Source organism: Mycena indigotica, assembly GCF_014461135.1.
Source record: "Mycena indigotica strain 171206Taipei chromosome Unknown Mind.scaff0008, whole genome shotgun sequence".
NCBI classification, from domain to species: Eukaryota; Fungi; Basidiomycota; class Agaricomycetes; order Agaricales; family Mycenaceae; genus Mycena; species Mycena indigotica.
Window position 1 is genome coordinate 3,570,279 of NW_023503007.1, and position 13,057 is coordinate 3,583,335.

General features: G+C 49.2%; 2 protein-coding genes across 2 annotated transcripts; one reads left to right on the forward strand and one right to left on the reverse strand.

Moving 5' to 3' along the window:
• Window positions 1-6,842: 6,842 nt before the first annotated feature.
• Window positions 6,843-8,449, reverse strand: MIND_00959900 (Aminotransferase class-iii; the record flags this gene model as incomplete). Its single annotated transcript, XM_037366214.1, has 6 exons — window positions 6,843-7,299; window positions 7,331-7,511; window positions 7,565-7,894; window positions 7,947-7,983; window positions 8,033-8,236; window positions 8,282-8,449. The coding sequence occupies 6 exons, from the start codon at window positions 8,447-8,449 to the stop codon at window positions 6,843-6,845; spliced, it is 1,377 nt and encodes a 458-aa protein (XP_037217626.1).
• A 128-nt stretch (window positions 8,450-8,577) lies between these two features.
• Window positions 8,578-11,257, forward strand: MIND_00960000 (uncharacterized protein; the record flags this gene model as incomplete). The annotated part of the gene is made up of 11 exons (XM_037366215.1): window positions 8,578-8,705; window positions 8,755-8,767; window positions 8,817-8,836; window positions 8,885-9,245; window positions 9,301-9,611; window positions 9,661-9,946; window positions 9,997-10,115; window positions 10,172-10,461; window positions 10,516-10,695; window positions 10,746-11,004; window positions 11,059-11,257. Exons 1-11 carry the CDS (start codon window positions 8,644-8,646, stop codon window positions 11,255-11,257), a joined length of 2,100 nt encoding a protein of 699 aa, XP_037217627.1. The 5' UTR covers window positions 8,578-8,643.
• Between the last annotated feature and the right edge of the window lie 1,800 nt (window positions 11,258-13,057).

The window sequence follows — 13,057 nt, forward strand, 5'->3', positions numbered from 1 at the left end:
CGTGATCTGATCAATGAAGGACATGTTGTCGTCTATCTTGACGATATTCTTATCTTTACGGATTCACTGGAGGAACATAGGAAGATTGTTCGCCAGGTGCTTGAGGTTCTCCAGAAGCACAAACTCTATCTCAAACCCGAAAAGTGTGAATTTGAACGCACTGAGATTGAGTATCTGGGAGTGATTATCTCGTACAACTCAATGAAAATGGATCCCGTGAAGATCAAAGGTGTCATGGAATGGCCGCAGCCCAGAACAGTAAAGCATGTGCAAGCTTTCTTAGGGTTCACCAACTTCTACCGCCGATTTATTCGAGGCTACAGCGAAGTGGCTCGACCTTTGACCAAGCTCAATGGCAAAGGCGGTTGGACTTGGGGACCAGAACAGCAACAAGCCTTCGATGGACTGAAGTCGCGAATAGCTGAGGATGCAGTACTGGCGCTGCCAACGGACGATGGAAAATTCCGTCTTGAGGCTGATGCTTCTGAAGGTGCAATTGGAGCCATTCTTAGTCGAGAACAAAATGGTGTATGGCGTCCCGTTGGGTTTTTGTCACATAGCCTGACGGAGACAGAGCGAAATTACGAAATCTATGACAAAGAAATGCTCGCCATCATGTTTGCGCTGGAAGAATATCGTGCCATCCTCATGGGTGCTAAGGAGACGTTCGAGATCTTCACTGATCATCAAAACCTCGAATATTTCAAGAAGCCCCAGAAGCTGAATCGCCGACAAGCCCGATGGGTCACCGAGTTGTCACAATATGACTTCACACTGCACCATCGGCCCGGAGCGCTTAATCGGAAGGCTGACCTGCTATCTTGACGGGCTGATCATGATCAAGGAAAGGACGATAACAAGGACGTCATTCTCCTAAAGCCAGAATTATTCAGGGCGACTCAAGTACACTTTGAGGGACCAGAAGATGATCTTCTTAGTCAGATCAAAATGACTAGAAGATTAGATACCAGCGTCAAATTGGCCCTTGAAAAGTTGCTGCCTGATTGGCGAAAAGATGGCGATCTGATCCTTTACCGAGATAAGATCTATGTGCCTCGAGATGATACTCTTCGTGAACGGATCATTCGTTTGCATCACGATACCCCACTTGTTGGACATCTAGGAGAATATCGGACCCAGGAACTCATTGAACGTAAATATTGGTGGCCCAGAATGGGTAACCAAATCAAAGAGTATATCCGAACCTGTGATGCATGTCAACGGACTCGATGGAGACAACGAACTCATGGATTCCTGAAACCCCATAGTGTCCCCAATGGACCATGGGAGACAGTGTCAATAGACTTGATCGGCCCACTACCAGAAAGTAATGGCTTTATAGCTATCCAAGTCTGGGTCGACTTGTTTACCAAACGGATCCATATCGAGCCCGTGAGCATCAAGATCAACAGCGAGGGAATCGCACGCTTGACACGCAATCGGATTGTGCGATATCACGGGGTTCCTCGGAAGATAATCTCAGACCGAGACCCCCGCTATGTATCCGACTTCATGTGTGAGCTTAATCGGCTGCTGGGAACAGAGATGAACCCAAGCACGGCATACCATCCTCAAACCGACGGTCAGACAGAGCGGATGAACAAAGAGATTGAACACTATCTCCGCATCTATGTCAACCACCACCAATCAGACTGGTCGGAATGGTTACCGTTGGCCGAGTTCGCCTACAACGACAAAGCTCATGCTTCGACCAAGGTCTCGCCATTCTTCCTAGATCATGGGTACCATCCCTGGAAAGGCGTCGAAGGACCATATGACTCTAAGGTCGAGGCAGCAGAAGAATTTGCGAAAAAGATGCAGCGCGTGCGTGAGGATGCAACGGTGGCAATTAAGAAGGCCCAAGAGCGGATGAAGAAGTACTATGACCAGAAACGTGTACCAGCACCTGAGTTCAAAGTCGGAGACAAGGTGTACGTTGAAGGGTCAAAAGTGCAACAGAATCGACCATCCGAGAAGCTCAATGATCGACGTGTGGGACCATTCAAAGTGGAGGCAAAGGTTGGACCTTCGGCATACGAACTCAAGATGCCAGGTTCTAGTCAGGCTCATCCAGTCTACAATGAGACGGAGCTGACACCCTACCACGAGCCACCACCCCACCGGCGAGAAGAAAGGCCGCCACCGGACATTGTGGATGATCACGAGGAGTGGGAGGTTGAGGAGATTATGAAGAAGCGGAAGCGTGGTTGTGGTTGGCAGTATCTGGTGAAGTGGAAGGGATACCCGCATAGCGAGGATACATGGGAGACGGCGCAAAGGCTTGAGAACTCTCAAGAATTGTTAGACGAGTTCAACCAGAAGAACCCAGTGGTCAAGACCTGTAGTGTGCCTGTCCTTGCCCAGGGTCATTGGGATTACCTGGTCAAACGTTATAAGCCCGACGCAAGAGAAGCTCCCATATCCGTCCCGGAAACTCTTTAATTATCAGACTGGCCATTTTGTGGAGGCTGAAGGGGGGGTGGATGATGAACGCGCTTTAATGCCCTCTGTCGACGAGGACGTCGACCTTGAAGGGGGGTAATGTCAAACCCTGGGTTCAAAAACCCTTTTTCTTCGCCTTTTAAACCTTTTATTTTGGCCCTAGTTGATAAGATAAGACAAGGAGGAGATAAGATGGACGATAAGATGGTGATTGGATCATCAGATGTCGATGCTGATGTTGATTGACAGCGTAGAGTTGGACATGAGGCAAACAGCACGTAAAGGCATGGCTAAAGTATGACGTCATTGCCTCTCGTATTAGGCATGGTAAACACATGGTAGTAGTGTATATAAGTAGAGTAGATTTCGTCTTGTACCCCAGTCTTCGAATTCCATCATCTTTACGATATCCTTTCACGGTGCTTCTTGCTTGCCTTCACTGGCCAACTGGCATCCTCTGAATTGGTGTTGTTTGTGACAGGAAAGGCCCCAAAAAATGAAAAAAATGTTGATGCCAAGGTGCCAAGAAAGATACGGAGTTTGACAGCATGGATTTTATTAAAATGAGGAGAGAACTTGTAAATTACTGATGTTTTTTAAAGTGTTAATATGCTAATTACAAGAGATCTTTTTTTTAAAAAAAAACCTGTATACGCCTGAGGCCTCCAGGGTTGCCCTTACAGGCATGGCTAAAGTATGATGTTATTGTCTCTCATATTAGACATGGTAAACACATAGGGGCCTGCTTGTGCCTAACCATATAGGTCCTAGCAGAGGAGGATCCAAAGTGTGAACATTGGTAAGCAAATATAAATAAAGCTGACCTAGCAGGAGAGAATACAAAGAGAAGAACCTATAAGGGTCTGCTAGGTAGCTGACTATATACTGCTTGTCTGTAGCTGCTGCTGTTGTCACAGATAAGACCTGGCCCATCTGCTCCGGTGCTGGTGTCAGGCCATCGTGAACCTGCAACACACAGCACATGATGACAGGAAACAGGTGCCCTAGTAGGAGGAACGCACATGTGGGAAGCATGTGACTAAGGACAACATGTCGAGCTGTTGCTGAGCCCAACTCAACATCAGGGGATTGGGGAGGAGTGCTAAGAGGTTAGGAGTAGTACCTGGCCTGCAAGGAACGTACGATCATCCCCTCTGTGGCCAGGAACAGGGGTAAGGAGGAGCAGGAGAGGCCAAGGGTGTCCGATCACCCCTCTGCAGGCTTGTGTATATATAAGGTGCGATAGTGTACACTATACTCTATCGCTTAGATTGTCTATTGTACCACTTCTCTTGAAAGAAGTACTGCCAACTCATTGGGCCCGTAATGACCTGATTAGACCCTTCGACAAGGGACTGTGTTAATGGGCCCTTTTGGTTCAATTCTACCCTGCTCGCACCCAACCATCTGTCTGTTCTGTTCCAGGCATGTGTTCCTAGTAGAAGCCTTGCACAGCCCGACCCGAAGCCTGACAGCTGTCAGGCATAGAAGGCTTAGGCGGTGTCGCAAGCCAGGTCCCAGAGCAACTGTCAGGAGGGTGTTGAGGATCCGTGATAGTGTAGACAAGAAAAGGGGTTGGACCGAAATTGGAATCAGACCAGAATCATCTCTGGGAGGCCGAAAGAGATGTTCCCCTGACAGGCAGCAAAAGATGCTTCAAAGGGTATAGTTCAAAAAAAAAATAGGTCAATAGAGATTATCAATACTAAGTTTTGTGAGATATTTGAGAGAAATGATCAACTAATAAAATAAATTTAAGCACAGGTTCAGATATTTACAGTGAAAATCAATAGGTTTTATCAGCCACTTATAGCTATCACTAGGGGCACAGCCTACGGCTTGCCGGAACACGCAGGTCAAACGCGTGGCTGACCTCGTACCTACCGCGGGCCAGCCGCGTTGCTAGCGCGGACCCAGAAACAAAGAATTTCTTTGTCCTAGGACAAAGAAAGTTGTCACTGAGCAAGCCCGCGGTAGGTATGCGGTGAGCTCTGCGGCCGGCCCGCGTGTTCCAGCACGCCTTAGGTAATGCCCCCAGTGTATACAACTGGGAAATCCATAGATTTTCAAAGAAAAGTGGTATTCTGGTATGTCTTGCGTGGGACCTTGGCCAATTTATTATTATTATTAGCAAGGGGCCCCCGGATCAGCAAGCCGAAACATCGAGTCACACTTGTGACATAGGGTAGGGGGGGTCCTCAGTGGAAAATTCACTTTTTAGACTTATGTCTAAGGAAGGTCCAGGGAGGGTCTAGGGATGTCCAGGAGGACCATAACTGCATTTTATCTGTTTGTAGCACTTGGCACCAATAAATACAGCACATTTGATGGCCAATTTCCCAATTGGGAGAATTTTGTGATGAGTGTGATGTCAAAGAATGACATGTAAGCATGTTATCACCTCTTCTCTATCATCTCTGCTGTATGGGCCTTTTAGAGGTGCTGAGCACAAATTAGTTCTCTGATAGGGCACAGTTACAAGAAAATTTGTAGAAATTGTGATGCCAAATAATTTCCTTTTTGGGAAGTCATGTGGCTTAGTCATGCTTAGTCAATATGGTAGGGAGGCCCTCAGAGGCCCTACTCACATTAAAAGGGTACTTTAGCATGCTGAAGTGTTCCCAGAAGCTAGGAGAAGCCAGTGAGACTCAGTAATTGCATATTGTATTTGTATTTTTGACTGATATATCCAAAATATATTGGTTGTATTGTATTCTTGGACAGCAATAGAATGATGAACCTGATAAATAGGTTCCGCAGTGAAACTCCCTGTATTAGAGATTATTAGCAGCTGCAAAAAACAGCCTCCAGAAATTTTGAACTGGCCTCTGCATTTTAGAAATAAAATTTCAGACTAATAATCAAGGGGCGGGCGGAAAAAAATCCTAGATATCGGGTCGAAAAAGTGAAATAAGTACCAGCAGACCCTCATTTAATATCAGTGATACGGATATGATGCATGGTTGAGGCCACCAATACAATACTGATAAAATATGATACGCCAAATCACATATTGTATTTGTATCTGGCCAGCACTATATTGTTCTAAGTTGTTTGGCTGTGTTTGCACCGGGTATCGGCGGCCGAATTTTTCGGCCGTGCCAATGACAGACCATTTTCAGCTTGTTCCCACTCAAGAAATCGGGGAGGGATATAAACAAGATATCAACGACGAGTCTCGCCTTGTGCCTTGAGGTGCTTGCCAATGTCCCATCGATGCGCCCACATGGGCAAGAGGATTAAAAAATAACCAATTTGAAATCCCTTTGAATCCTTGCCACGCGATCACATGGCAACGCATGTCGCGAGATGTCGCGTCGCAAAGGTAGCTCCGAGCCAAGGCCGGAGACAAGGCACGCGATGATGACGTATGTTCTATGGATTCAGATGTAGGTCCACGATTTGATTATCCTTGATCTATTTAAATTTGTCGCGTGGCTTTTGTGGGTGTTTTGTTTTTCCTCGGTCGCAGTTCTGATTCAGGGCTGCCAGCGCCGGAAGCAACGTCGTTCGATGCTATTCAGAGGCGTTTGTTTGTTTGTCGCTTGAAGCACTAACAGTTTCATTCAGAACAGAGCCAATACTGGAGTTCACGCCGACAGTATTAATAGTCGTCTTCATATGCACCCCCCCGCCGCCGAGCTTAGGCCAGTCAGCCGTCGCGTACTTTTTTTGTGGCTTTTTAACAATATCGCACTCAAATTGCACCTGTGGGTGTTCCCCGACGGTTCCGGCTACCAGAACGCAACCATCTCGATCTTGAATTACAAACAGCAACAGCTCTTGGAGTAGACGATTCCCCGACGGAAGACACAAGTGCATATGGCCAAATTCTGACCCAAAACCTAGAGTTGGTGTCGGATAAGATCAGAGTCCACGCACAGATAAAGTGCACGCGTCCGCCGTAGGTCAGCGCTTATTGATGCTCAGTCAACGACGAGAACGAGCGATATGCGGCCTACGAGTAGCGGCAGTCTGGCGGCATCCCAGACTATTTTTTTGTCCTGCTCAAAAGGGTCAGCCTTGACAGCCTTTCGTAGAATAAACTTTCATTCGTTCCACGCTGTCTTGTCCTATATCTTATCGTGTCATTCCATTACAGCTGAGAACTCTGCCGTTGCATGTTTACGGAAATGAGTCCCTCGGAAAAACGTCGCGGGAGGTTGGTGCTCGATAGCATGTTCAGAGGAACCAATCTTTTTTGCTAACCGTGAAGGTACAAGTGATTGACGTTGGATTGACGCGTCGGTGCGGCTGGACGATCGACGGGGGCCGGGGGTAAGGCAGAACCGTCCCGAGTTGTTTGACACTTCCGCCTCTATTGGCTCCGGAGGTTACAAAGTCAACGCGGTCATTAATACGAAAACAGATGTACGATACGATAAGCATATTGCTAGCAATCAGTGCCTGTGGACCGCAAGCGCCTTGTTAGCTCCTTTTGTCGTCCTGAAGGCTTCCGCGATAATGGCCAGTCCGCTGTCCAACTCTTCTTGCGTGATAGTCAACGGCGGGGCCATCCTGAACGAGCTTCCAGTCCCAGGAATTCGAAGCACGTTTGCACTCAAGCCCAGCTCAAGCATGCGGTCGGCGAGAGCAGTTGCGAGGTGCTCATCAGGTTCTTTGGTTGTACGATCGCGCACAATTTCCATTCCTTGCATCAGACCTAACCCGCGAACCTCGCCTATGCACTCGTATTGAGCTTGAAGGCCAAGGAGAAAAGCGCGGAATCGGCGGCCGAGGGCTTCTGCACGCGCAGCTAAATTATCGCGTTCGAGAATCTCTAACACGCGAAGACCAACAGCGGCGGGAAGAGGATCTGAAACATGGGTCGTGACTGGATGAGGAATGAAGAGTAAGCTGCAGGAATCTCAATGAAATGAAGGGGTACTTCCAGAAAGAGAAGCCTCTAGAATGAACGACTTGTTCTATTTCCTTCGAGGTGACCACGGCGGAAAGAGGAAGGCCGGCTCCGAGGGTCTTTGAAAGTGTGAGGATATCAGGTACGATGCCGTCGTACTCGAAAGCAAAGTTTTTCCCAGTGCGCCCAACGCCAGTCTGGGCTTCGTCGACTGATGGGAATGCGTCATTCATCGGGGGGATGCGAATAAATGTAGAGACCTACCGATGAGAAGCATTCCACGCATTTCACAGTGTTCTTTGAGACGACGGAGGTATCCCGGTGGTAGGACTAGAACACCACCACTACTCAGGATGGGCTCCACGATTACTGCCGCTAGAGACCCAACAGACTGGGCGTCAATAAGAGAAAAGCCGTAGTCCAGCTCCTTCTTCCAGTCATAGGTGCCATCTGGATTCCGGAATGGGCTCCGGTAACCGTTAGGCGTGGGGAGTGCGAAAGACCCGGGGGCGGCTGGCCCGTAGCCTTTACGGGTCGGTTGATATGTCATAGACGCGGCGGCAAAAGTTACTCCATGCCATGAATTAGACAAGCCTGATGTAAATTGTATCAGCTGCTGTGAAGTGAGCGTGAGTTGCATTCGCACCGACTATCTCAAATTTGCCGGTGTACATTTTCGCGATCTGAGGCGTTGTCAGGAGAGGGAAAACGGTGGGGAGGACGAATACATACCCTTATAGCGCATTCATTGCTCTCACCACCAGTTGATAGCAGTTGGACCTTGTCGAGACCCGGAGGAAGTATGCTACTCAGCTTAGATGCGAGGTCGACAACTGGGTGAGACAGCATTCCCGAAAACAAGTGATCTAAACTGCCGACTTGCTCGCGGATGATGTTGACGATTTCTGGATTTGAATGTCCGAGGATAGAGCTCATCTAGCACTAGGTGAGACACAATATAGGTAATGACGGGCAACATACTTGGCCAGAGGTGAAGTCAAGGATAGCCTTTCCGTCTGCGTCGTAGAGGTAGACTCCATTGGCCCTTTCGATGATGCGACGCACAAAGGAGCCACCACCGCTATAACGGATGAGGGAGTCGTTAGCGCGGGACCAGAAGGCGTTGTCGTCATTCTTTGTGGGGGCCATTTGGGTTGCATGGTGGCTAGGGAGCTCGCCCCTTTAAGGCGAGTCGAAAAATGTGGAAAAAGGAGAAAAAGAAAATAAAAGTGATCTGATATTTTGATGGGAGAATCTCTCCCACGACATTTGCTCTCTGCCTTCATCGCGCTTTGTCCGACGGCCATCGCTCCCTCATCGCTCGTGTCCCCGACGGCCAAAAAATGGCCGGGCCTTTGCCAGTCGAATTAGCGAGTGAAAGACCGTATCGTTCTCGGCGCCAAAGGTAAGAGACCTGCTTCTCAGTCAGTATGCGGTAAATACTCGTCTAACAGACCTTGCGATCGCGTGCGTGAATGCTCCTAACGACCAAATAGGAGAACTAACTAATCTGCAGTGCCGTTCGCGTAAGCAACGGTCAGTCTACGCCTCCCTTGACCCTCACTTTGCTGAATAAGCATATAGGTGCATAACCAAGCCCAGCGGAACGTGCCTCAATTGCCAGATATCAGCCGTCGCGTGCACTTTTGTTGATTCTCCAGCTGCGGATCTACCTCGACAACGGAAAGCGAAACCCGACGCGAAATCACCAAAATCACCAAACGGGGAAGCCGGTTCCAGTCGTCGTTCATATGGATCGTCCGGATATACGAGCCCGACTATGAGTCTTGCATCACCAACAGTGAAGCTGGAAAGGCACAACTCCCTTGACGTAAACTCACCTTTGACGTCTCCACGCTTCGAGTTGGGCAGTGCTCTCTCTTCCATCGTCTTCAACTGGGATCCCCCTTCAATGCGGTTGGTCAACGAACCCATCCCAAGTCAGGTGCGTGTCGGCACTCTTATCTCATCCTTCGTTGTCATTTATCTCTGCATTCTAGGGCGAGGAAGACTTTCGGGCGCTGGATTCGGACGCCGACGATGATTTTGAACCACATTACGTCGGAGAAACGGCAGAGAGAGATGGCCTTGTCCTCAGCGCATTGGCTTCGGTTCACAGCAGCAGAAGTGGTGGAACACCCCCACATTCGACACCCTTTCGCGTTCGTCAAGTCTCAACAAATCAAACCGAACCCGTATTCTTCTTATTCGAGCGGGTGCGGCCCTATGGCGAAGATAGCGTCGGCAAATATACAAGTGCAGAGCTCATTGGGCTGCTTGGACCCAGCAACATCCATCGTCTTCTCCAGCAGTGCGTTATCTCTCTGTGCATAGACTATTGATAGCACGTGTTTTCGCAGCTATCTACGACTGGACGGTCTTGCAGTGCCGATATGGCGCTCCTCAGACTTCACTGACAATCCCGAGCAACGTTTGCCTGCCGGCCTCTTTTGCGCTTATGTCTCGCGGGGAATAATCTACGACGACCAATTACGACACTTTTCTGCAGATGCTTGGAAGGTTACCACGCTCACCAATCGTGCGCAATCCAGAAGTGCACGCGTGTCCACGATCCAGGCTAATCTTCTCGACTTGGACGGACGCCCTTCACTTAACCCCACTGGTAATTCAATGCTTCTTGGTCAAGTGAGTTCTATTGTTCACAGCGATCGTCCCACCGACACTCTTTTTCTCAGACCATTGCCGCCGGACGTCTGATGGGTCTTCACCTCGATTGCTCCTCTTGGTTGATTCCAAAGTGGGAAAAACAGCTCCGGATCAAGTTGTGGTGGGCCGTCCTTCAACAAGATAAATGGTCTTTCATCTTGATTTTTTCTCGCGTGGCGCCGGATCATTGACGCATTTTATCAGGTCTGCACTTTGTTATGGTCGTTCCTCCTACATCCATTACACTGACTGGGACGTCCCGCTACCGCCATGCGAGCACCCTAATGATTTTTCATTCGTCTCTTTATGCGAGCTCACCGTTATTCTTGATCGCATTCTCCGTGAACTGCATGTGGTCCGCCAAACCCAACGATCAACCGATATCCGGGAGACATTGCGCAAGATATCGATGTTTGGTGTTGAATTGGACACATGGAAGCATCGCCTTGATGCGATGGACAATTCGCTCAACGGTTATTATCCGCCGGGCTTCCGTTTGTCTCTTTTGCTCGGTTCCGACTGTCCAAAGTCTCACACGTTTGCTCCAGGTTCACTCCAACTATCTCATCTGGCAGTTGCTTTGCTCTTGGTTCGCTGTGTTCTGGACATTGATCTCCCACCGGCCGCTGCACATTCCGCGTACGATAGCGCTATACGTGTTACGGAGGAAGTTGTTGTGTTCACGTCCAGTCTTACTCCTGAGGATCTCCGAGGATATTTCACAACCTGCAAGTGACCTTTTTTTATGTCTTGCTGACATGGCTCAATTATCAGATAGATTCCGCTTTCCATTTCTCAACTTGTCTTATCCTCCTCGTTCGCCTTGTGCTGCAAGCCGATGTAACTGACCAGTCCGATGGCGCACCATGGCAGCGTATCTTGCATCAACTTCGGATTTTTATTTCTGCATTATCAAATGCCAGAAAATCTGTACCATCATTCGAACTAGGCGACCTCGCTCTTGCCCGCGCAAGGCATCTAATACCCCTTCTGGCCAAGAACTTTCCTGAACTCTCAATTGCGCTTGAACCGTTTTTGTGCGTGCTCTTTCCATTCAGCTATCCGAATCCTGTTTACTGATCAAATCTCAGCCCAGAGGAGAATATTCCTGTAGAGGTCCCGACAACTCCCTCGGGTTACGCGGCTCAAACACAGCATGTCTGGCCTGATAATAATGGAGCGGGACTGGATGCATTCTTTCCCGAGGTAACGCAGCCTGACTGGGCTGCGTTTCGGGACTACATTCAGGTCCCATTTTCGGCGGTAGTCCCGAATTCGTACGGGCAATGACGACTTGATTCTGCTGTAAACTAGCCTAAAGATGTTTGCCACGGCGACACACGTTGGCAGTTGGACGACGCGACGACACTTGGATCTACATATGCGCGCATCTTTTACGGGTGTAATTGTGATTATTGATGACTTGCTTGCTCTTGCATGTCGCGATATCGCAAAAACAACAAAACCAACCGTTACATTGGGTGGGAGACGAACCCCAAGAAGGGGTTTGCAGATGCAGAAGAAGCAAGAACCCAAATGCGCCTCAGGCGGTGATACCGCCGAACGGTGTGAACGGTCCGAGCCGTTGTCTACTAGGTGTTGTAAGTATATCCTCCGATTAGAAGCCTCTTCCGTGTACGTTTTCGTTATCTCTGCTTGTACTCTCAATTGCCATCATGTTCAACGCCACTGTAGCTACTACTTTGGCCCAGGTGTGGCTACTGGAGAGGAATAACAGCTTGAATTGTCGCACAAAGCCACAGAGGGGGGAAAGAAATACCAAGAACGTCGAGTGGGTGGGTAAGGAAGCACGGCGCCGCTATACAAGGTCGACCAAAAGTCCTCGGCACGTGGATTTCTTGGCGCTATTTCCGTCTTGAGAATAGAGTCGACGGAGCATTGAGAATCGCTATTCTCGGCCGGCTCGAGTGGTTGACGATGTTCGCAACTTTGAGGAGCAAAGTTCGGAGAGACAACGGTGATTTTCGGACCTCGCAGGACTCGGGAGTTGTTGTGGTGGATAAAGATCCCGAGGCCCATGCCCAGTGGCGTCTTCGACCGTGTCGCGCTGATTTTGCGATTAAACGCATTTACGTATGTCCTTGTTGACTGTTGAAAGATAACCCCAGTTCTGTCGGGAGTGAGATGCCAGTCGTGGGCGGGAGGCGATATGGTGAGGCCAATAATCCGCCTTCAGAAAGTGGACGGAGTTGAGTTGAGCCATACTGGGGCGGACACGTCCAGCTATTCTCACAAACAACAACCCTATATTTTTGGAAGGCACGGAAGCAGGTACGTACACACATATGGGTGCACATTTAGCTTGCGTGGCCGCCACGTCGGTCCCTTTAAGCGCTATTAGTGGCCAGGGATACACGGCACCGACTCGCGTGTGGCGAGGGCAGTCAGGAAAGGAAATTGTAGGGATTTGGAGCATGGTTTCTCAGATCCAACTCCGAGACGATGGCACAAACAAACTCCAGCCGGGTATGAACGGGCAGCTCGAGAGAAAAACAGCACAGACGCATTTAACCAGCGGTATAAGCTTGATCGGAGACGCTGACGCTCATGACCGAAGTTGCAGAAACTAAGTTTGCGATGCGGCTGTCCGTCGATAGGGAACTCCCAGTTCATGGTGCCGGTTCCATACAACAGGGAATATCGTCCAAAACAGGTTGCTCCGGTCTTGAACAGGCGATATATTGGTTGAAGTCTGAGCCCGTTCGAGTTGTATAGTTGGCGGAGCTGATCTGCCCCTAGCACAAGCATGAGCTGAAGAACTGGAGAATCCTCGCGGCGATCAGGCTTCGGAAGCGTGGATGTCAAACGAAGACGGGGACACCACATTTGGCTAGGCTTCAACGAGCTTCGAATGTCAGATGGCACGTCGCCTGTCGCCTTGAGGTTCTCAGACCAGTCGATGGCAGGTAGTTCCAATCTCAAAAAGTTCTTCAAGTTGCGGTCACATAAAACATCGAGAATGGTCTGGGACTGCGTTTGCCAAGAAATAAGTATAAGGACTGAAGAGGCCTTGGATGAGGTGACGGGAAGCCGAAATGGAATGACGGCTGCGTGGGAACACATCGACCC